Genomic DNA, 25,038 nt, shown 5'->3' with positions numbered 1-25,038 from the left:
CTTCCTCTATCACTCTTCCTGCACCTGCCCCAAGGGTGGGAAATGCCCCTTAACCTAGTAGCAAAGCCACATCTCAGTGCTGGGGGAAAAGCCAGAAAGCAGAAAAGACCTACAAAATGTGGGGCACACGGCAGACGTGTGCCTTCTCCTTCCTGCTGTGGTATTTTCTCCAGGAGCAATAATCAATATATTTAGCAACCTGCAAGGCCCCCGACCCCACTGAGCCACACATTAACCCACAGAGGCTGGCTATGTGAAGGGGTAGGAGAGGAAGTCCTGCAGGGTGGCTGGGTAGGAGGCCAGGCCCAGCGACTAACCATAAAGAGCATTTTTAGATGTACTGGCCAGGATGAGCAGACCAGGCACAGGGGTTGCTATCAGGCCTGCCTCTGCTCAGCATCCTCTTGCTTCCTGCTGGTCCTGTCTAGAAGAAGAAACCTGATGAGTGAGGGTGACAGATGATGCCTACCTACTGCACTTGACCTTTCCCTTAGGCCCACTCCTCCATTTGGGCTCTTCCAGCCAAATGGAACCTGAATTAATTTATTGCCAGCCTAGCAGATGTAATCTACCAGTAATGATTGATGGGGAGAGAGAAAACTGACCACATCCTGAATTGAAAGCTTTAGTGTTTCCCAGCTTGTTCCTCAGTATCCCCAGGCAGACCTCTGGCTTTTAAGAGTCCTATATTGATTCACTGGCACAAAACACCCACCTTGAAGGGGAACGAGGCATTGGACTATGCACACTGGGCTTATTCACATTTTCAGAAAGGGAATTCAAGGGGTTAATATTTTACCTAATAATAATAATAATAATAAAAGCCCTGCCTCAGTTCCATAAGGGACATTTCCAGAACCCTTCTAGTCATGCCATGTCCACTCCAACTGCTCAGTTTGGTCCAATATTATTGAAATCTCTAAACTGAACTTTAAAAAGTGGAAGACTAGGAAATCTGAAACAGAAAAGGATCATTTTTTTAAAAAAATTGAAACATATTAGAAGAGTAAATGACATGAATGGCTTGAGTGTGTAGAGAAAAAAAGTCATCCATGAATCAGTGCCATTAGGGCACTAAACATCTGTAGAAAATGCAGCTTGCCCTGAGAGTCTACTCTTACCCCATCTAAGAGCCAGTACCCCAATGGGAGCCTGCAGCCCAGCTACCGGGCAGCTTTATGTGTACAGGCAAAGGCCATTGTATCCTGCCTAAATTTCAGCAGGTAGCAAGACACTGGAGTATTTCAACTAGCAATAGGGACTGGCTCCCCAAAATGAGAAATCTAGGGTATAGAAGAAAAGCCTGTTGGGGCTCAGTCTCCTGACCTCATGTTGACACTCTGATGAACACCCCAATTCCTGATCTCCCTATACCTAGACCTTCCCGGTTGTATGTGTTCTCCTCTCCCAAGATACCAGTCACCTCAGAAGAGAACGGCCCAGCTTGCTGATGGGGCTACCGCACATTTATGAGGGCTTCAGCACTCATAGTTTAGCAAACTGCTAGCTTACCTCTACAGATAAGAACCCCTCCCAAACTGCAACCATTCCCCTTGAGTGCCCTATCCTACCTTTGGCCCTCTCATATTCAGTAGGCAACCTGCTGTTCTATCTCCATGAGAAAACAGAGGCTGTGCTGTGAGAAATCCTTGCACTCCAGCACCATCATATGTGCATCCTCCTCCAACATCCCTTCTCCCTCCCTTTCCACTGGTGTTCTTCACTTCATCTCCTCTCACTTCAGCATCTTCATTCTTTCCTTTCCACTGGCTTCCTCCCTCTGCCTACAAACATATGCCAGCCACCTTTATCCTTTAAAAAATATTTCTGTTAGTCTGTCCTCACACTGCTACAAAGACATATACCTGAGACTGGGTACTTTATAAAGAAAAGAGGCTTAATTGGCTCACAGTTCTGTAGGCTGTACAGGAAGCATACTGGCTCCTGCCTCTGGAGAGGCCTCAGGAAGGTTCCAGTCATGGCTGACGGCAAAGGGGGAGTAAGGCATCTCTCATGGCAGGAGCAGGAGGAAGAGAAGAATGAGGTGGGAGGTGCTACACACTTTTCAACAGCCAGATCTCAGGAAAACTCACATGCTTTCACAAGAACAGCACCAAAGGGATGGTGCTAAACGCACCCCCATGATCCAATCTCCTAATGGATCAGGTGATGGCTGATGGCCACAATCAGCCAATCACCTTTCACTAGGCCCATCCTCCAACATTGGGGATTACAACTCCACATGAGAATTGCATGGGAACACAGATCCAAACCATATCAATCTCATACCGTAATTCTCCTTCATGCTACTCTCTTTTCCCACCCCTTCCTTTCACCCACACACTCCTTTGCAGAGCATCCACTGTCCACAATTCCCCCTGTTGCCTCTTCCTCCCAATGCACCCTGAGCACTATCACCATTATTTCTCCAGTCCTACGCTTTCAAAACTGAATTTCCCAACCACTGGTCTCCATTCATTTCTCATTCTTCTTTACCTCTTTCAGCAGCAGGCACTTTCAACCTCTCTCTCCTTTAAACTGTCTCCTCCATTGGTGCCTGCTGGCTCTTCTCCTATGTCTCTATGCGGCTTCTCCCTGTCTCCCTCATAGGCTGTCTTTCCTCTGCTTGCCAATTTTCCTCCAGCGTTACCTTCCACCCTCTTCTCTAACATTTTGTCCCTGGTCAATGTCACCAACTCCCATAACTTTAACTACTTAATGTGTTTATCCATCACTGGCCTTGGCTCCAGAGGACCAGCATACAGTAAAGGGACCAATGGAACATCTCAAATGCAGGCATCTCACCCTCAATATGCCCCCCACTAAACTCTTCACATTACCCCCAAACCTGTTTTTCATCAGTGGATGTGCCATTATCCTTCAGGCTGCCCATACCAGGGACTACAGAGTGACAGCTGATGTCTTCTTCTGTCCCTCCTTGTCTTATGTCACTTCAGAGCTGCCTACAGCACATCCTTTCCCACACCTCATCCTATCTCATATCTGTCCACACCCTCTACCCCAGCACAGTCATGGTGCCTGGCACTGAATAGATGCTTAAGAAGAATTTGTGGACTGAATGAATGAATCTCATTATCTTACTGTAGGAGTCCACATCTCCCACCTGAATTTTCTCAGCAATTTTATAATGCTCTTTTAGTCTTTCTTCCTTTCATTAGAGAGTCTTTTCATTTTTAAAATCAGCAGTCAGGTGATGAGCCTACTCACTGCCCCACCCAGAATCCTCTTGAATGTTCAGCACTGTAAAACAGAGTTCCAATTCCTTGATATGGCATGTGTAGGGCTTTTCCATCCTGGCCCCACTTCTCCAGCCTTGCCTCTTACATTCCCCTCCTGTGCAGGTTCTCCCTTAGCACCCGTGCCTGCTTCTTTCATAGCACTGATCATGCTGTGAAAATTGCTTGTTTGCTTGTGTGTCTTCTTCTGTTAAGCTGAAGCTGTTGGAAACCAAGGCTGTAGTCCCCAGAGCATAATACGGTGCCTGGCTCAAAGCTGCTGCTCAATGCATCTCAAAGTTCATTAGCAGCCAGTGGATGGAGGGCCAGCTGCGGGCACGCTCTACTCTTTGGGGTTTCTTAAACATACCAGGTACTTCCTTATCATGATCTTTTTGCTCATATTATTTCCTCTTGCTGAAATAGTTTCACCTTCTTTATAAACAATTCTTCTTTCAAAGTCCAGCTCACTGTTCCCTCCATTTCAGTAGCATCCTGCACATCTTTTCCTCACCTGGGGAGGATCAGCTGCTATCTCACTTGGTTTCCACAGCATTTTCTTACACCTCTATTAGAGCATTTGCTCATTCTATCACAAGTATTAATATCACAAGTATTCGTGTTTATTTCTCTCACTGTACAGACAGTCCTCAACTTACGGTGGTTCAACTTAGAATTTTTCAGCTTCGAAATGGTATAACAGCTCTGCACATTCAACAGAAACCACACTTCAAGTACCCATAAACCATCCTGTTTTTCACTTTCAGTACAGTATTCAATAAATTATATAAGATAGTCAATACTTTATTATTAAGTTTGTGTTATCTATTTTGCCCAAGTTGTCAGTGTTCTGAGCACGTGTCAGGTTGGCTAGGCTAAGCCATGATGTTCACTAGGTTAGCTGTATTGAATGCATGTTCAACTTATGACATGTTCAACTTACACTAGGTTTAATCTGAACATAGTCCCATCATACATTGAGAAGAATCTGTACCATGAACTCCTCCACAGCCAGGAGAAACTAATCACAGAAACTGATCCCAAAATAGGGTACAATGCCTAGTACATATTATTATTATTTGTGTATTTTCCAAATCAAACGGGGGAAAGAGTGTTAGATACAGAAGGAGCCCACAGACCTATGGAACTGTAATGACTGGTTGTTTCATGGGTGTTTGTATTATTCTATTTCATGACTTACATGTACATTATATGCAATAGTTTATATGTATCTAATATTACGTAACAAAGGACATTTAAACCAGTCTCCTAAATAAAATTCTAGAAATATGCTCATTTTATGAAGAGGTTAATGGTATATGAGGAACCCCAAGTGAAAAGATCTTAGCATATTTTGCAAAATAACAAAGTTCTGGGTGGGGCACAGTGACTCATACCTGTAATCCCAACACTTTGGAAGGCCAAGGCAGAGGATCACATGAGCCCTAGAGTTTGAGATTAGCCTAGGCAACATGGTAAGACAGCAACTCTATTAAAAAAAAAAAAAATTAAAGTTCTGGAAATTGGTTACATAATTATGTGAATATATTTAACACTACTAAACTGTACATTTAAAAATAATTAAAATAATAAATTTTATATTAAGTGTTTTTCACCACAATTAAAAAGAAAAAAATCCTGCTTTTAAATCTGCAATCCAACTAGTTAAACCACCACACTATTTAGGTCAAATCAAATCACTGTATTTCTGCTCAAATAACAGCATTTTTTTCCCCAGTATATTGGGAGAGGCTCACGTGAATGCATTCAGAATTTCTTCATATATAAAATTCTGTTCTCCCTGTTTTTTCAGTGGCCTTGTAGGTATCTTATGAGCAGCTTTTAAAGAATTATGTAACAGATCATATTTAATTCACTTAATTGAATTTCAAGGATAGTTCAACAAATAAGATAAACTATCCCACTGGACATCTCCAATGACAAATTGCAAAATAACGAAAATTAATCAAGAACTTGATATGCTTTAAATGAAAACAAAAATAAAGTATTAAAATAATGCTCTTCACGCCTTTAAGAATAACATTTAATTTGTAGGGCCAGACAACCCAAGCCTAACATCACCAAAAAGGTTTACTGAGAGTTTAATAAAAACATGACTGGGACACGCAACTTCTGACGCAGGCATCTTGGGCTTAATACTGATTATGCCTTCTTGATCCTGTTCCAGCCCCCACCCATTCCCATCAGGACACGCCTCACCCTACAGCTGACAAGATTATTTCTCACTAGCACATAGAGCTCTGCCATGACCTGCCCTCACCTCCGGAGGGCAGGTGCACCACCCACCTCACACACCCATTTTTTTCTCATCTCTGGCTTCCCTCGTCCTTTATGAGCTGCGTGATAACCCCCAACCCCCATGCCCATGCCTGCTGGTGAAATGGAAAGAGCTGAGCTGTTGTTAAAGTTGACTGTGTTTCAATGCCACATCTTCCTCTGCCAGTTAAAGGACTAGTCCAATCCTTTAAACTTAATTTCCCCCATGTGGAAAAGTAAAAAATTGGAACCATATTGTCTCTAAGGTTGCTTCTTCATATTCTCTAAGTGAATCTACTTCTCCCTGTCAAGATTCCCTGGTCTGTGGTTCTCAAACCTGGTTACATATCGAAACCACCTGAGGACTGTTTATATGATACAAGTATCTAGGGGCAGCATTTCCAAGCTACGTCAGGGCAATCATACCCTGCAAGCATGAATAGGTGCATTTCAGAATGAAATATTTAGGCAGTGAGTTTGAAAAAACATCTTTAAGTTGAATAACTGTCTTTACTGTGGGACTTCTCAGAGTCATTAGTAGGAAAATTTGCATGTGACTCTTCAAATTTATTTTGACCCTAGAACTGTTTGTTGGCTTGTCACTACCTGTACTCTCCCAAACACCTGTTGACATACTGACATCTGGAAGGACACTAGTATTCTGCCAAATACTATTTGAGAAAACAAAGTCCTAGAGAACACTGAAGTGGCTAAAAGAACAGGTTCCTGGATCCTAAGGTACAGCCTCTTTTCTGCCCTCCCTGGAGGCTGCATCAGTATCAACAAGCTTGAACATCCTGTGAACATCATCAGCTTACCCTTGTTCGTTCCCTCTGTGTCCTGCTCAGATCCCATACTGCTAGTTCTAAAATCAGCTTTCCCACAACCCAGACAGAGGCCAGAGTTTCCTCCTCCAAGCCTGGGGGAATCTGAACTCATGGATTTATTTTTCTGTTTCAGTTCACAGCGTTTTGCAGTGACACTGGCATACCATTGATGGAGAATATGCACAGCCATTCTCTCACATTACCATGTGAGTCCCTTAGGCCTTATCAACTAATGGTAAAGTTCCTGCTGCAGTTCTCACTTTAGATATTGATGAACTGGGCCTTTTAGTCTCCGTCATAAGGGAGATGAGATGAGAGACCAAACATCATTTGAAATTTGAGTTCCAAATTGGAGGGAAAAAAGTTGAACTCATTTCTTTGAAAATTGATTGTACCACATTCCAGATTAACGCCCTCGGTACCATCCTTTGCTTAGCTTTTACAGTGTAAAATTACGAGACTCAGGCAGTCGTTGACCAACATTAACCCACCTCAGTCCGTCGTGAGGTCTCTCTTCAACTGATGCTGTCTACACAGTGGAAGGATTCCTTTATCTGCCATTGACTAGTATCTCATCTCTCCTAGATGTTTTCCATATCAAGTTCCCTTGGTTTCTTGACTTCAATTAAAAGAATACAAGGTTTGGAAGCCAGAACAGAAGGCTAGAATGTAAAAAAGATCAGAGCAAGCATCCCCTTCTAGCTGTGATATTAAAGCCCTTGTTGGATGGCTTTTCAGATCTGAATTGGCATTTCTTCTAAACATAACTGTTCTAATGGCTTCTCCTCATGCAGAATTTAAAAGGCCAGTGGGGGCAGCAGTTGAGTTGGCTTTAAGAGATAAACCCAGAAGTCCTCCAGGACTACAATGTTTTAAATCAAAGGCTTCAAAAAAAAACCTTCGTCATCTAAATACAGACACATTTATTTGAGCTAACCTCTGAGCATGCAGGAAGTCATCATTTGTAAAAAAAAAAAAAAATCCATTACTGTTGACTGACTATGCAGCAGACTCCACAGCAAAACAAAAACAGAAATTCCTGGATAAAATATAATAGAAGTTGCCTTAAATGCATAGCCAAGCTCATGAGAAAATAGGAGACATCTCCAGGGCCCAAATAAAGCAGGATCTGGAAATCAGATGGTCGGCTGACCCTAAAGCAGTGGCTTCCTGCCTGAGATTTTCTTATCTCGATAACTTAAATGTTTGGCTTAAAGCCTTTCATGAGCCCATAAAAGTTTGGGAATTGAAACTGAGTCTTCTGACTAAATCTGCCTAAAGCCTTAGTGAAAGCATGGGCTATGGGTTTGATGTGGGTGCTAAGAATTCATAACTCTGAGAGGTCTGGAGTTCAAGCTTATACTACTTGACGTTTTGTAAATTGCAAGCTGAGAAAAAGTTTGAAAATGCTTAGGATCTGCAAGAGGAAGTCTGAAACCTCTGGCAGTTTCATGCCTCAACCCAGGCCTCATCAAATTCTCATAGGTAAATGCCTACTACACATGAGCTCACAATCCCAAATTACCAAAATCCCATGAAATATTATTACTTGGGCCTTTTGGATTTTATGATACACCTGGAAAGCACAAAAGACCAGGAGAAAGATGAGGAAGTCAGTCCCTGTCAGCACTATTTCCTTTGCTCTGTCCAAAGTTAACAATAATTGTTAAATAGCAGATACAATGAATTCTCTGCATATCGCCATTTCTCCTATAACAGAAGTGTGTTCCTAAAGATATGACTGCATTACGGAATTTTGGTCCATGAAAATAACAGGACTAATGGGGGAAATGGGTTCAGAGCAGAATATTCGAAACCTGCAGTCTTACAAAATAATATATTAGGTTGGCACAAAAGTAATTGTGCTTTTTGCCATTGAAAGGAATGACAAAACTGCAATTACTTTTGCACCAACCTAATACTAAAAAAGAATACTAAACTCAATAAAAATGCCACCATTTTAAACACCTTAAATTCTTAATCAAAGATACTTCAGTAAATATGACTCTTTACCTTGGCTTTTTAAAATAAACAGGTGAAGTTTCTTAGTGGACGTGAATCTGATGTAGCACTGTGGCTTTGAGCTACAGAGACACGACGGAAGGAAGGACATTCTTAGGGCAAAGTGTCACAACACCAGAGGTGGATGCTATGACTCAGCGTCTTGTTATTCCTTCTTCGCTGGCTTAAAATAGAATTTCAGCTTTTGTTGTGTTGCCATGTTTCTCCTTTCAGTTAAAAAAAAAAAAAAAAAAAGGCTATTCGTGTAGTTTTAAATAAGACCAAAAGCCACGAAAGTGCTATTCATCTGCTCTCGGCGTTACTGCCTTTCCTTCGCTCCATCACACATGCCTCTAATCCCCTCTAAAGCAAATGGGGGCTCATATGAGTTCCATTCTCTTTTCTTTGGTTTTTCAGCATGGTCTCTGAGGACGCTCATTTGTGTTTCTTTATGCCCATTGCTCTCACAGTATCTCATCTTCTCTTATCTCTCTACAAACATCTCCTGCACAGGCTGAAGGCTTTCCTCCCTCATTCATCCCCTGCATTTTTAGAACCAGGACACACACTCCTATTGACAACGCTATGTAAAAGGTTTTTATGAGGAAAAGTACACACATTCAGGAGCGCCATACATGCTGGACTTGCACAAGGACGCACCTAAGTGAGAAAGCAGATGAGTATGCGTGGTTTCTGCATATTCCTCCCCAGGTCACTATTGGCAGCTGGGCAGCATTTTCACATTCACCTGATGTTACTCAGTGGTGCCAAATACTGTCACCTCATACTTTTAAATGTCCAATGATTAGTGTTAAGTTTATTATGAAGAAAGAAAGACTAAAAATATACATTACCTTCTCCTTTACCTTGTGAAAATCATATTTTGAGCTAGCACAGTTTTGCAGTTTAGTAATTTTATTGTCCAGTTTACCTACCACATATGAACAGTCACATGTTACATATCTGTGTTGGAACAAAACACACTGTGCATGTAGTTTTCAAATTTTCAGAAAGTCTTCTTAGAAATTAATTTGGGATACAAAACTGGAAAGTGGAGTCTGGAATCACAGGGCAAGTGAATTTACATGGAAGCCTGGGTTAGGGGATACAGATGGTATCTAACAAGGTGGCATAATTAACCATAAGGCCAACCCATGACTCTGATGAGTTTCCCATGATGCAATGCATCCAAGCACCACAACCCACTCTTGGCAGTTGGGACTTTCAGCATCTTAACTGCTGAAGAAACATTTATATGGAAGGTTAAGAGACCAGAATTGAATCTTGTAACATCTTTCCTAGATGTTTTCCATATCCAGTTGCCTACTTTCCCTTGGTTTCTTGACTTCAATTAAAAGAATACAATGTTTGGGAGCCAGAACGGAAGGCTAGAATGTAAAAAACGTCAGAACATGGGCTTATTTGAGAGGCAAGGAAGTTTAGTATAATCAGAAATATTTCCTTTATCTCTCCCTTTTTAGGAACACACACTCATTTATTCCAGAAATAGTAACCAAGTAACAAGCACTGAGCTGTGTGTCAGGAGTTAAGTATGCCCATGTCTCCAGGAGCTTAGACTCCAGTGCAGAAGACAGAGGCACAAACACAGATCAGTGAGTTAACTGCCAACAGTGCAGACGGAGAAAGCTAAGATCCATGTCCCTAATTCCCAAGGAGACATCTGGCTGGGATTGTTTCAGGGCTGAATCCAGAAATCCAAGCGATGCCAGCCTTGTATGCAGATGACCGAAAATGCACATCAGAGGAAGCCAAGGAGTGCCTGCATGCAGAGCTGAGAATTTCCTCCAGAAATAATTCTCTGCCTTCCCCCGCACAGGACAATGGAGGCAATGGAGAGCCCAGAGTTCCTGACAATGGAGCAGGGACACCATAATTTTTAGAGTGAAACAGCATCAAAGCTAATATTTCTAATCAGCTATAAGCAAGTCTCAACAGAGCACTCATGGGAATGTCTGACTTGAAGCTAAACATACCGCCTACATATCTAATAGAGGTATGGGGCTTCTAGAAATAAACTAATTCATGGTTCTCAAAGTGTGGTCCATAGACCAGCAGGTACTTTGTCAGAAATGCAAGTGCCCCTCCCCAAACCCATCAGTGGGGAACTCAGAGATGTATGCCAGAAATCTGTGTTTTAAGAAGCCCTCCAGGTGATTCTGATAAACAAGTTTGAAACCACTGCACTCATTGAAATTAGACAATAAATGCTTCATTTTGTTAATTTATCTGAAGCTGCTCTCTTGGACTTTGTCTAGACAGCAGAGACGCCTGTGTGTCAAGGAAGTATCTCCTTTGCAGCGAGAGACCAGGCCTTCAGCACAGAGGACTTGCATTCAGCTGATGCAAAAAGGACACTGAGACACAAAATACAATTTAAGAAGAAAGGGGCCAAAAAATGAGTCCCTTGTTTTGTCCCACTTCTCATGCCATGAGATGAGTACTTGTCTAACCTATAAGCCTGTCTGGACAGCTTACCTTATTAACTAATCCCTGTCACAGTATGAGGAGACAAGAAAGATAAGGAAAGATGTGAAATTGTAGTGGAGGATTTCTCAACAAGGTGATAGAGACAAAACAAGGGCCATGGGGGAATCGCCAGGCCTGGCGTCCTTTTGCTGCTAGAGCAGCATGTGGGTCTGACTTGCGGCTTCAAATGGAATGTCTAGTAAGCCAGTGTGGCTATCATCTGCGAGGTGGGAGAGGTGCCCGTGTTGAAAACTGGACCAGCAGCATTCTGTGTTCCATTGTACAAGACTATAGCAGTAGAGTTAGCAAGTGGTGAACACAGTGGCAAGGATCAAAGCCAACACATTAGGAATCAAACTTCAATACTTCTAGAGAAAGAAAAAGCAAAATAAACTCATCAGGTGCTTTATTTCACCTTAACAATTTATAAAATTGGTTTATAAAACCATTTATAAGAATAAAATGAATTGTTAGAGAGAGCTTTATAGAGACCCAAATGGTTGAACTTAATTCATAAAGCCAAAATAGTTCCACTTCCCAGGCATAAACAGACCCTGCGCGTATATGATCTTTCTACTCTAGTTATACTACACTGGCTCCATCTCCACATCTTCCATCATTGCCATTTCCAACAGCCGAACTCAGGGGTGCTCATAAAAACTGGAATTTGTTTGACTCAGTGAGAAGCTGTCAGTAACATTTCAATTTAATCAGATGCTACCTGGTCTTTTCTGACTTTCCTTTATCTATGCAATGATTGTCATCAAATCTGGTCCCACTCATGTTGGCCTGAACAGAGATGGATAAAATCAGAATTAAAGTCACTAGTAAGAGAGGATAGGAGATGCATCTCCCAACACACAGTGGTTTCTAGAAATTCTCAGGTAGCATAGAAATACCCATAGAATTCAGAAGTTTCATATTCTATCTCATTTTTCCTGTCCCCTTTACCTCACCATCCAACTCTTAGTGCAAAAGGGACTCTAGGGCGGTCATACCAAGGAAGCAAATGGTCACACTCTGCCTCTCCAAAATACCCAGTCTAAAGGTGGTAGTAAGTGGAGAAGTGATGCTGGCCTCCAGAGAAGAAATACGAAAAATGTCCTCAGATTTCCTCCCAGTGTCACCATTCATAACATGAACTCATCCATGTTATGTTTATAAATATGTTTATTAGAGAATTTTCCTTTAAAATATTTTATTAATGATCCTTCAACCTTCTCCATCTTCTTTGTCCCTCCTAACGAGGAAGGTGCAAAAGAGCCCACCCATAACGAAGACAACATTCACAAAACCTGAGAAAAGAAAGTGGTCCAAAGCAACCCTGAGCTTGGAAGCTGATTCTAGCTTGCATTCTAGTTGGAAATAGAGGCTTTCTAGTCATGCTGGTTGGAAACAAATAATTATGCATTTTGCCTTTTAATTATGATTCACAGTGCTACAAAAATCAAACATGGTGGGAGCTCACAAAGAGGATCTTGTCTTTGCTGTGAGATTCCCAGGGGAGGTGCATTTACTGGAGACCTGCTTGATAAGAAGGTGCTCACCAGGGAACATGCAGGCTGTGGACTGAGCATGGAGAGGGTAGAGAGCATCTGAGCAGAAGAGACTGCACTTGAGAAGCGGCAGAGCATGTAAAAGGAATAGGAAGCTGCCTAGGAGACTGGAGTGCAGAAAGTGAGGGAGAGAAATGCAGTGGGAAGGAAGTAAAACCATATCATGTGGCCCTTGTGGGACATAGGGGCAGTTTTTGTTTTATCCTATAAGCCGTGGGAAGCCATTAGCAGGTTTTAAGCACTGAAGCAACCATAGCGATGTCTATTTTTAAGGCTACTCTGTGCATAGCAGTGTTGCTGTGGTGCCGCAGGCCACAGAGCAATGCAGGCTTTGGCCCAAGCTGCATCTCCAGGCAACACAGGCTCTGGCCCTGAGGGCAGTAGGGTGGGCTGGGAGAGCTGACCTGTCCCTGTGCTCAGAGCCCTCCTTTGGGCGGCCCATGTGCTGGTCTTGGCACAAGGATTTGGCCCATTCACAGATAGCCTATCCAACTTCACTGCTTAGAATTCTCATCCCTGACTCCAAGCATAGCCTGTCTAGATAACACTTTTAAAAGCTGTCCTGCCATCCTGTGGTGAGCTGCACTCTGCCCCCAGGGACAGGTTGGTGGTACAGGGCTTGAAGCAATGAAAAGACTTCCTGCTCATTCCTCCTGAACATAACCAGATGCCTAGCCAGTGAGGCCAGGTTGAAGGTGTTAATTCCTGTTTACCTGAACAGAGTGGCATTTTTCCAAAAGCTAAGTGCCCAACTTACAGTGTGTCGATGTGAAATCTGAATTATAAACCAGTCCCTCTTTATCAATATTTAATAGGTCATGTATTTTAGCATTGTGTTTGGGGTTCCCTTTAAGGTCTGGTACATTGCAGAATGTAGAATATTCAGTTAATACTTAATACATTAAAGTGAACAGCAACTGCATTGATGGGTTGGTGTGAGTGGTGGGCCACCTGCATTTCCCAGCGTCATATACTGACACATATGTGGCCAGGCATACTGCTACTGACTCCCTCAAAACCCCTGGCCACTGTCAGAACACCAGCCTCTGTCTCACTCAGTTCATGAAATGCTGGCCCCTTGGCATCCCCATCTGGAAGGCACCATGCAAAGGCATTTAGTCTATGCAGAGGGGTATGAAAGATGTTATCAAGGCCAGAGACACAGACAACAAGAAAGGGAAAGGAGAGTACTAAAAACATGCAGCATCTACTGAGCACCTACTCGCTACCAGATGCTTAAGACACATGAATACTCATCATGACTCAGTTCCTGCAAGGTTCATGCTATTACTTCATTTAATAGATGAGGACAATGGAGCTCAGGTGGGTTAAGGGACTTGTCAAATCCTGACAGTCAGGAGAAGGCAGGTCGGGATTCACATGTAACATCTATGCTGTGCTTAGCTCATAGCACCATGGAGACAAAAGCCCTCTGCTCAGCGCAGAACCTCTTCATGCCCAGGGGCCCTGCCACATACACAGCCCTCTCAACATCTGTCTCTTCCCAAACATCCTGTTCCCCCTCTCACTCCCCTCCCTACCCCTGACCCAGGAAAACAGATGCATTCCAGATCTGGGTCCCCAAATCCTCACCCCTCCCTCCAGTTTCCAAACATTTCCTGCTGTAAAGTAATTTACTGCTTCTGGGATGATGGGAAGTCAGTTCTGGCAGTAGCGATCCTCCCCAGAGATTTCCTTAAGGAACTCTGAGCCAGGGTTGAGTGGGTGAGCACAATCATGGCTTCACGTTTTCCAGAGACCTTCACCAGGCATCTCACAGCAGCCAGGAAGTGGAGGCAGATGAAATGAGAGTTTGAAACCCCTGGAGGACTTCGCTTCTGCCCCTTCAATTAATTGAATTCTGTACTTTCAGAGGACTGGAGTCTTGGGCCACTGGCTAAGGTTAACAGAACATGAATGGGAAACCTGCCTCCTCATGCAGAGATGACGTTACAGATAATGGCAGGGAGGGTGGGTAACAGTGTGGGGATTGCAACCCTAACAAGATCCCAGGATAAGCATCAAACCAGGGGAAGTTACAGATAATGGGAGGGTGGGTAACAGCATGGGGATTAGAGCCCTAACAAGGTCCCAGAATAATCATCAACCCAGAGGAGACATGTGCTGAGTAGGGAAAGTTGAAGAGGCACTTGCTGCCAGCTAAGTAGGCTGGCCTACAGCGAGAGGCCGGCTCCCCAACTGGAAGAAGAAAGAACGGGTCCTGTGGGCAGTGCCCAAGCACCTGTCTACAAAGTCAGTGTCTGGCATTAAGGCATCAAGGGATATGGAATGAGCTTTCTATTTACCAGAAGTCCTCTAAGTAAAAGGACTAAGTAGGGGACCCAACATTCTGATAGTAGTAAGTTTGGCGTGAGAAGAGGAAGCCCGCCAAAGGACAGGGTGGAATTATAGTAGGCAATTGACAAATGTCATGTAAGAGACTCTAAATCCATTTAATGGCAAGGGCTTTCCTTTTATAACAGAGGAGTACAAGTTGGGGTCAAGGGGGAGGAGAGGCTGCTCACTGGCCCCAGCTGTCCCCACTCATCTTTCTCTCATGGGGTAGATGGTCTCCCAATTACATGCCCATCCAGAGTTTCGACATGTCTTTCTTCAGCCCCAGAGATGAGACAGTCACAGAGTCCTCTAACATTGTTAGTTAAAGCTTTGTGCCCCTAAGTGTCAGTGCCCTGGAGAAATCCCTGGATACTCCTTTGCTGCCTCTGTCAGGAATCGGTCTGCCTGAGCAGCACATTCACCCTGCAGAGGCATCCGCTGGGACCAGTGACAGCTGAAGGACTGCCAGAAGCCCGAGTGGGGTCTATGCTTGACGCATTCCTAAAGCACCATCTTAACTTCCATCGTGTGACAATTCTTTGTTAAGTGTATAGACAGTTGGATGGATGGATGAATAATCTGATATGTGAATGACTGAGTGAATAAATGAGTGAATAAATTTGCATGATAGCTATCCGGGGTAGGAAATGAAACTGTTACCTGCGGAACATTTATTTCTCTATACAAAACCACAAAAGACACAATTGAGACTGGAACCCTCAGCCTGAGTCATACACTAACTAATGGAGCTACTCTGTCCAGAGAGACACCTCATGGCACTGACTAAGCCCGCCTTGCTGGAGCCATTGCCGTGGTAATTATGGCAGCACCACGATGGTACCTCCTGACAACAGGCCTCTTGGAAGGCAGGTAGACGGAGATTTTCACTGACCCTGTTTTGTTTTCTTTTCAGATTATCAAGGAGGTCCCTCCACCCCCTGCCGAGGAGAGTGAAGTAAGTGACCGCAGGAGGGTGTCGGCGGGTGGGCAGGGTGGCAGAGTGGGATGGAGAGCTGGCTGGGCAGCCAGACACAGCCCCTGCAGAGCAGAGCTAAGTCAGGCCCAGAGGATTTACTATACCTGCCTGTAAAGCAGCAGGGAGGAAAGTCTCTGGCCTTTTGAACAAGAAACTGAACTAAACTTCCAGAAAAGACAATGGTTTTGGAGGATCTCCTCCCTGCAGAGATAAAATTTGACACATAAATCAATGTTTTTATCAATACAGTTATTTGGAGCTTCGAGACTTTTCCTCTAAAACAAACCCTAAGATTCTCTTCTCCCTGCAGAGACTTAATGCTTTATGTGTGTAGATCAGGCATAACTTGCTACATTCTCCAATCACTGGTTCCAGGAATAGCCTCACGCCAAATATTTCATTTTTCTTTAATTTAAAAACAATACTACGTAAAGATGTGCTGGGCAGTAATAAAAACATGCTGGAGAAGGATATGTTAATATTCCTGGCCTTCCTCTCAAATCCTCAACATCTAAAGAAACAAATTCTTGGACTCTACCACTAAATTGGCCAGTAAGCAGTTCTGATGCAAGGGTGGCCTGGAGTAGAATACAGTGGAAGCATTAAAGGCTAATCATGAGAAGGGCAAGTGGCTTTGTTAATCTGATCACTCTCTTGCAAGTACCTAGCAAGTGGCTTTGTTAATCTGATCACTCTCAGTACAGCTGGAGTCTCTAGAAGCAACACCCACCAAGTCAGAAGCCAGGGTTACATATCTAAACACTCAGTGAGACCACAATATAAGATATATTGATAAGGTTTCAAGTTCTTGTCCTCAATCCCTAAGGTCTGTTGTGTGCAAATCAAGTGCCAGTTCCTCACCCTTCCCCTTCCAATGCCTTTGTCAAGTTTCCTACATGAAGAGTAATGATTAAATTTAAAATTCCATGTGGCTCTTATATCCTGAACCATATGCATGTAAGCCAAGGGATTTAATAGCTGCAATCAATTAAAGCACATCTTGTTGGAATGCTAACTTTCTGCCCAGAAATCAAGGGAGGAAATTACATCGCTGTGCAAAGAAGGAGAAAATACCTTCTTTACATACATAAAAACCTTTCCCTAATCCTTCAAGAGAAAGTACCATATCTAGTTTCACGACTGCAGTTGGCTTTGTTTCTGTTGTGTGCAGCTCTCTCTTAGACTTCCAAAAAATAAAAAATAAAACAGAGCAAGGAGCTCCCTTATTGGGGTTGCTTTGTTTGCCCACAGGCAAAGAACATCCCCTCCCTTGTTGTGTTTAATTAGAGGGGTTGTGGCTTTTTGTTCTGGCTCTTGCTCTGCATTTGCCTTTAGAAGGTGATGTGGCAGCCACAGTGGCCAAAGTGCACCTGGAGATGTAGGTGTAAGACTGGGCAGGGCCTCTGCCTTTCCCCAGATCCAGCATCTAGCCTAGGAGTTCACACACAGTTCAAGCTCAGCAGGGACTTTTAGGATGAAGGACCCAGCAACACAATTTTGGAGCCAAGTAAAAAAGTTCAAACTAGAAAACGATCTAGGAAGAATAGCTAAAAGCAAGGAAGAGAAGTAGTTGAGTTTTTTCAGTTTCATTAAAGTTGTAATTTCACCCAAAGAAAGCTCACCTCATTTCCCAAACAGAATAACAACCTCAGAATGCTTGAAATCTAAAGGGTTATGTTAGGCTTACAGGAGTTTTTGAGCTAAAGCTTTGTCACCTGTCACCTGTCACTCTATCAAAGGGATAACTCACGTGAACATGTGCATTTAATTATACTTGGTCAAACCTGGGCTGGACAGATAACTAGTACATTTCATTTGCTGATGAAAAACAAAACATTCCCTTCCTGGAGCCTAGAGTCCCTCCCCTCCTACATTTCCCTTTGAAACCCTCTGACTTAATCAATTAAATATGACATCAGAAGTAAATCAAGAAACTACCCAAACTGGAGACCTAAGCAATTAAAATTTAAACATTTTCCTTTTTAGCATCAGACATTTTAGCATGTGCTGATTGCCTTAGCATGTGTGCTCGCCCTGTGAGTTAGGCCACCTAATCTCCTTCCTAATGTATTTTGGCAGGAAAATAAAATAAAAGAACAAGAAGAAGAAAGAAAGAAATCCCACAGAAATAGATACCCTGACATAACCCATGCAAAGCATTTTATACAATGCTCTGAAAATCATAGTCTCAATCTAGACAGTCTTTTTCTCTAGCTCCCTATATTCAAATCCCAGTGTCTAACACTCAATAAGTAGCTATATGAAATCAAACACTCTCTGCTGTATATATGAAAACGTTCAATGTTATTTATCCAAATTTTCATCAGTTCTGTAAGCATCATATTCTGAGAGAGGCATGTCTGCTATTTAAATAACTAAACTTAGAGAATTAAGATAATTCTATAAAAGCTCTCAGTGATCTTTTAAATAGAAGATATAAAAATTCATAATAGAACACCTGTAATCCCAGCACTTTGGGAGGCCGAGGCGGGTGGATCACGAGGTCAAGAGATCGAGACCATCCTGGTCAACAGGGTGAAACCCTGTCTCTACTAAAAATACAAAAAATTAGCTGGGCATGGTGGTGCGCGCCTGTAATCCCAGCTACCCAGGAGGCTGAGGCAGGAGAATTGCCTGAACCCAGGAGACAGAGGTTGTGGTGAGCCGAGATCGCGCCATTGTACTCCAGCCTGGGTAACAAGAGCGAAACTCCGTCTCAAAAAAAAAAAAAATTTATAATAGAAAAAGCATAACATTCTGACATTCTGTGTAACCAATAGTGACATCCTTGTATAAAGAGGGTAAAAAGAGAAATTATTTGAAACTTGAAGAGCTTAACAAAAGCAAGGAAGCTCAGTTTTAACAACTAAGAGGGACATTTCCTGGGCTAAGGATCCCTCCCTAACTCCCTAGGTCTCTAGTTATTCCAAATAACTGGCAATTGATGGGAGAATGCAGTAATGGAGCACTTCATCTGATGGTTTTGTTCAGCATGTAATCACCTTCCATGAAATTTATGACCACATTTGAGTTTTTATCAGCTTCATTAGCCTGCAAAACACAGAGACCAGTTCAAGCTAGTCCAACATGAAAGAACTGAGGTAGACTGTGGCTGGGGAAAGAACTCAGGCAGCTGCAGACACCACCCTCCTGTGGGCTTTCGATCTCACTGCTGGCAGCTCTGCTTCTCCCTGGGAATTTACTCCCTTCTGCTTTCTCTTACCAGCCTCCTCTCTGCCCTCGTAACTCTGGTTTGCACAGATCCCTCTCCCCTGACTCTATCAGGTATTTCCTGTCTTCATTTCACCATCTGCCCCCAGTGTTATAGCCTGAGTCTCTGAGTTTCCATCTACCAGTTCCCAACAAGGGAATATACTTGATCCAGCTCATCTTTCATTCCAGACCATAGATCAGAAGTCACAGTTTGCAGCCAACCAACAGAGTGGTGCTCTTGGCTCACATCTGGCCAAAGAGAAGCTTTCTAGTAAGCACCACGGACATGGTGAGAATAGCTCCCCTCAGAAGGAGGAGCAGACCTAGTGTAGGCCCTGTGGCCTCTCTAAAATAGTATGGTTTTAGAAACTAAACTTTGGTCTCATTAAATACTATCAAAATAAAAGCTGCACCCAGGAATCCATGCCACATTCTTCTTCCATCTGCCACCTATACAGGCTCCCAAAGATCCTACCATTCCCAACTTCACACATATTTGAAAGGGAATGGATAGCGGGAAGCCCCACAATGAACAGAAGTAGGTAACAGCTTAGTCCCAAGCAGCTCCACGTCTCAGACACACACAGACCTACACATGAAGTAAATGTGCTGGAAAGAGAAGATGCTTCCTTGCCCGTGTCCTCCCTCACTCTATCAAAGGATAGCTCTGGGAATACCTGCCATTTTCTTCCTTAATCACACTGCCTTGGCCAGGCCTGCGCTGGACAGTTGACTAGTACATTTCATTTGCTGATGAAGAACAAAACATTCCTTTCCTGGAGCCTAGAGTGCCTCCCCTCCTTCATTTCCCTTTGAAATCTTCTGGCTTAATCAACTAACCATTATGTCAGAAATAAATCAAGAAACTACCCAAACTGGAGACCTAGGCAATAATAGTTAACATTGTGCTTTTTAGCATCAAGCAAATCAAGGTCTAAGAATCAGGGACATGAGAGAAGGCAAATAGGATAGGGGTAAAAGGTAAGCAGTCCCACTGGTTTTCCATATTAAAAATCTTATGTATTCAAAAACTCTAGAATGAATGCCCCTATGGGCTGATAGCAAGTGTGAGAGTTCATGCCAGAGTTGCCTTAATAGAGTGTATAACTGGGCTGGGCACAGTGGCTCATGCTTGTAAGTCCAGCACTTTGGGAAGTCGAGGCAGGCAGATCACTTGAGACCAGCCTGGCCAACATGGCGAAACCCCATCTCTACTAAAAATACAAACATTATCCAGGCATCTGGCACGTGCCTGTAGTCCCATCTACTCAGGAGGCTAAGGCAGAAGAACTGCTTGAACCCAGGAAGCAGAGTTTGCAGTGAGCCAAGGCAGAGCCACAGCACTCCAACCTGGCAACAGAGCGAGACTGCATCTCAAAACAAACAAACAAAAATTAGCCGGGCATGGTGGCACATGCCTATAATCCCAGCTGACTGGGAGGCTAAGGCAGAAGAATTGCTTGAACCTGAGAGGTGGAAGTTGCAGTGAGCCAAGATTACACCACTGCACTCCAGCCTGGGTGACAGAGTGAGACTCCATCTCAAAACAAGAGTGTGTAACTGGAGGTTTATAAAGTTGGTGACCTAATCAGTCCTAGTTGGGAAGAAAGGTAGAAATTCCTAGTGGATATTGCATGTAAGTATATGAAAATTAATAATAGTGGTTAATTACTGAAGATGATATTTACTGAGCATTTACGACTAGCCAGGCAATGATGTGAAGCACTTTTTCTGGTATATTTCATTTCATCATTCAGCAGCCCTGAAGGAAAAGTGTGCTATTATGACTCCCCATCTTATAGATGTAAAATTGAGGTTTAATTGGATTAAAATACTAGTTGCCCCAAGATTTCAGTTATTAAGTGATGGGACTGGAATTCAAACTTGTACTTGAAAAAGAAGCATAGAGCAGTCTTTCCTCACCTGGCCCTGAAGATGATGTAGCTACTGCATCCAAGAGCAAGGCCTCCACTCCTTGGTAAGAGCATCAGGTGCTCTTTCCTTGAGTGGTAGTGTCACCCCTCTCTGACCCAAGTGTCACTCAGACAGAGTACACTGCCCCTTTTAAGACTGATGTAAAGATGGCTACTTATTTTCTGTGCTCTGTCCATGCCCCTAGTGTGTAGCTATTCTCTTTAGCTCTCTTATCTCCATGTTTCCTGCCTGTCTTCTCTTTCATGTTCCCACATCACCATGTTTCATCATGAAGCTTTAGAATGCATCTGGGAGCTTGATATGATGAGTCACTCCTGTAATCCCAGTATCTTGAGAGGCTGAAGCATGATCGCTTAGGGCCAGGAGTTCCATACCAGCCTGAGCAACATAGGGAGACCCTCCATCCCTGCAAAAATAAAAATTAGCTTGACATGGTGGCTCTCACTCATGTGGTCCCAGCTACTTGGGAGGCTGAAGCTGGAGGGTCGCTTAAGACCAGAAGCTGGAAACTGCAATAAGCCATGTTCATGCCACTGCACTCTAGCCTGGGCAACAGAGGAAGACCCCAACTCTTCCAAAAAAAGAAGAATGTGTCTTCTTGTTTTAATCATGGGTTAGCATACATGCACTGGTGAGCGGGTGAGAGTGAGAGAGGATGTGAATATGTGGACATCTGTAGGTTGGTGTTCTGTATCTGAAGGGAGAGGAGTGCCTATTGAAGACACTGTTACCCATCCAGTGAACAGTAGGCACCTGGATTCGAAGGATGAAATTATTTTCAGATTTATTATTATGCTCACTGATCCTAACAAAGAAATCTCTCTGTAGGAAGAAATTTTTAGATAGGAAAACTAAACTATGGAAAATTATACAGGGCCAGATAAGTTGAACTCCTAATACCAACAGACCTGGCATCCTTCCAGCCACATCTACACAGACACCCAGAATAGCCTGTCAGGCATCTTCTTGCCAGTGATCATTAAATACACACTCTCTCTCTCTCTCTCTCTCTCTCACACACACACACACACATACACACATTCACACATACATACACTCCAAACAGAAGTCCTAGAAAAGGCCCAAAATTCAGTATTCTATGTTTTAAAAAAAAAAAAAAGGAACATTGCTGCTAGGAAAACAAACACCTTATCCTTTGTGGAAGAATACGGGACAATCCTTGTGTTGTCTTTAGTCACTTTGTTTATATAAACAGATAAATGGTGCTGTGACATGTCAAATGCAGCTCAGAACAGTGAAATCTTAAGTCCTTCAGAATTTTTTGTATTTACAAACAGAAGTATTGCTGGATTTTTCTGACTTGCCAATTTACTCCTATTTTGCCTCCAAGACTGATATTGTGGGGATCTCCCTGACCACAAAGACCAGATGAGACAGTCCCACCAGTTCTACTCTAAGTTCGCCATTCAGAGCCTCCAAGACCTAGGAGTTTCTGTAGCCTTAGTCCTTTCATTTATGGCATCATCCTCACAAAAGTTACTCCTCTATAAATGTAAACGATATTGTTGACAGCTGAGTTCTCTTTTTCTCAAAATATAACACTGTGCTGGCAGGTGATGGGGACTCAATGATAGTTGCTTGAATTTGTGAAGGAACTGACAAATAAAAGGCCCTTGTTGAGCTTGTAAGTTTAAGATGTGCTCCAGTTCAGTGACATTTAAAATTAATTTAAAAGCTGATTTAAAGCTACTGCCTTGGGCTTCTTTTTCAGTTATGTGCTCCTTTTCATTGATCATTCCTGTTGAAACCTGCAGTGAATTGGGAGTTGTGAGCCCTTTTTGGGTCAAACTGGCCATGTGGCTTTTCCAGTAAATGGATACCAGAAAAGCAGGAATGTTAAAGAACTTGTCAAATGAGTCTGAGAGGGCCACCCTATGCACAACTCCAGGGGGCGCTATTCACATCAAGTCTGTGGAGTTGTTCTGTGAACCGTCTACATGCAGGAGTGAGGCAGCCCCAGAATCTGAAAATTCATCCCTTCTACCCTCTGCTTTGCTTAATAACTAACAGTTAAACATTTGTTGAGTGAGGGGAAAGTAATACAAGGAGTTGTGGAAACATGAGGAGGGAGCATTGCATTCTCTGGGGAATCCGGGAGTTCTTCGAAGAATAGGTTACCCTTAAACAACATTAAGGGATGGGTAGAAGAAATGGGAGAAGGGCTTTCCAGGCCTGTGGAGGCCTGTATGTTGAAGCATAGAGCTGCACAAAAGCCTAGCATGACTGGGAAAGATGGGAAAAGTTCAGGATCTGAGGACAACACAGGGCTAATCCAATTACAGGCCAAGTGAATTCACAGACTTCATCCTCTACAGCTGTTTCTTCCTCGAGCAGGACTGTGCCTACAGGCACACCCAGGTCTGCCTGAGGACACGCAGGTCAGAAGGGGCCTCTACCATCTGAGGAATGTGCTGCCATTTGTGTTACCAAAGCTCCAGCCAGCTGGACGTCTGGAGCCACCACATCCTTTCAGATTTAAACACAACTTCCCTTGATGGGAAACCAGCCTCCCTCCCCCAATCCCTGCGGTTTCACCCAGGCACCACTGACTCCTACTCCTCGCTTCTTCCGTGTTATCTCATCTTCTTGGTTTGCTAGACACGATCTCGCAGCACTGGCACAAATCCAACTGTGCAGCAAATTTTACCGAAGGTTTAAAAGTAGAGTGCAGCTGACAACCCCCGATGGAATAGTAAAGGGCCTCTTCTTTACCACCTGCCACTCCCACCACTCAGGGAGTTGTAGCAGTCTACTGGTCTCCTGGCCCCACTCTGTTCTGCTCATCTTCTCATTGCCCACAAGCCCCTGATCCCCTGGTTTCTCATCCAAAGCAACTGGGATCATCCAATCTCATCCTCCAGTCACCATAAAGGACAGCAAGGTTTTTGTTTGGTTTTGTTTACTAGGAGAAAGCCAGCTTACACTGAGGATTTCTGTATTGGTGGTTTTCTCCCTCCCTGCTACCATCCTTGAAGGGCAGTATAGGAGCCTTTATGATTTAATGAGATGTAAAAATTCACCCTTCGGTGCTGCTGAATTTCTTGATGGCCTTGCTGAGGGGCTGGGATTCTACTCCATCCATTTTTGGCCAAATGAAAAGACACATCAAAGATTCCCTTCTCTTCCTGGGGATTGCAAAACCCTCCAGATGTGTAAACAGATCCATGCTAACTGCAGGGGAAACTCTGACTCTCCTGTCCGTCAGCCCCTGGGCCTTTGTGCTGCCTGGTGCTGTTGTCTGAGCTTGGCAGGCCAGCTCTGGTCAGGGGTTTAAGCGACGGGCTCAGTGGCGCAGCAGCTTATGGAGATTGCCCAAGCCCTAAGCATTTCCTGTTTCCGAGAAGACCAGGTCCTGCCCATATGCAAGGGGGTGGTGACGTCTCCATCTCCAGCCCAGGGACAAGAGGGAGGAGCCAGAGACTAGAGGGAGGGGCCAGGGACTAGAGGGCAGGATCAGGGTGTAGAGGGAGGACGGGGACTAGAGGGAGGGTTGTCCGGGTGTACAAGGGAGCCTGGAAAGCGGCGGAAACCATCTTTGTGCGTCTTACTATATCCTCAGTACTCAGGGGGTTGCTAATTACAGAAAGCCAATTGTAAAGTCTTCTTTAAGTTCTTTTCACAAAATAAAGGGGGAGAAAAATCCCTGGGCAAGGCCTCAGAAAACCACACCAGAACTTCACCTTCAGGAGTCACTTCATTTCTCTAGATCTGACTCCTCTTCTGTGCAGTGAAAAGCTTAAATAGACGAGCTTCTAAAATAATTAGGAAGCCAATGAACCTAGTTCAGTCCCCTATGGAATAAAGCGGCTTAATTCTTGGAGTTTCTTAACGCTCGTAGTGCTGCTGTGTTCAGTTTTAGGGGATAGAATTTCTGTTACCTCCTTTGGAAAACTGCCCAGACCAAGAATGCCCAGGCTTTCAGAGCCATATTTTGTGTATCTATGTTCACAGACACACAGAGACATACATCCACCTCCAGCGTAAAGTTTACCCACATATAGGGTATATAAGATTCCTGCTTTCACATCCTAAGGTGAAAGAAACCTTTGAAAGTATAAGGTAAAATAATATGATCTATAATATTTTATTGCATTGGCAACTTTATTTTGTCATATTTTGCAGTTGTAAATTATCAAAATTAAGGCCAGTTGCGGTGGCTCATGCCTGTAATC

At 43.5% G+C, this 25,038-nt stretch overlaps 1 protein-coding gene across 5 annotated transcripts in view; it reads left to right on the top strand.

The window, feature by feature from the left end:
• The window catches only part of ANTXR1 (ANTXR cell adhesion molecule 1), a 268,675-nt gene that overhangs the window by 173,355 nt on the left and 70,282 nt on the right, over nucleotides 1–25,038 (top strand). For all 5 annotated transcript variants that reach the window (XM_054244875.2, XM_035272389.3, XM_078349163.1 and 2 more), the window contains one exon: nucleotides 15,635–15,676. In XM_054244875.2, coding sequence (XP_054100850.1) covers nucleotides 15,635–15,676 — 42 coding nt within the window. The remainder of the gene's footprint in view (nucleotides 1–15,634; nucleotides 15,677–25,038) is intronic.

The sequence above is a fragment of the Callithrix jacchus genome, chromosome 14 (assembly GCF_049354715.1).
Source record: "Callithrix jacchus isolate 240 chromosome 14, calJac240_pri, whole genome shotgun sequence".
NCBI lineage: Eukaryota > Metazoa > Chordata > Mammalia > Primates > Cebidae > Callithrix > Callithrix jacchus.
The sequence above is the reverse complement of the archived record's forward strand: the minus strand, read 5'-3'. Positions and strand labels throughout refer to the sequence as shown.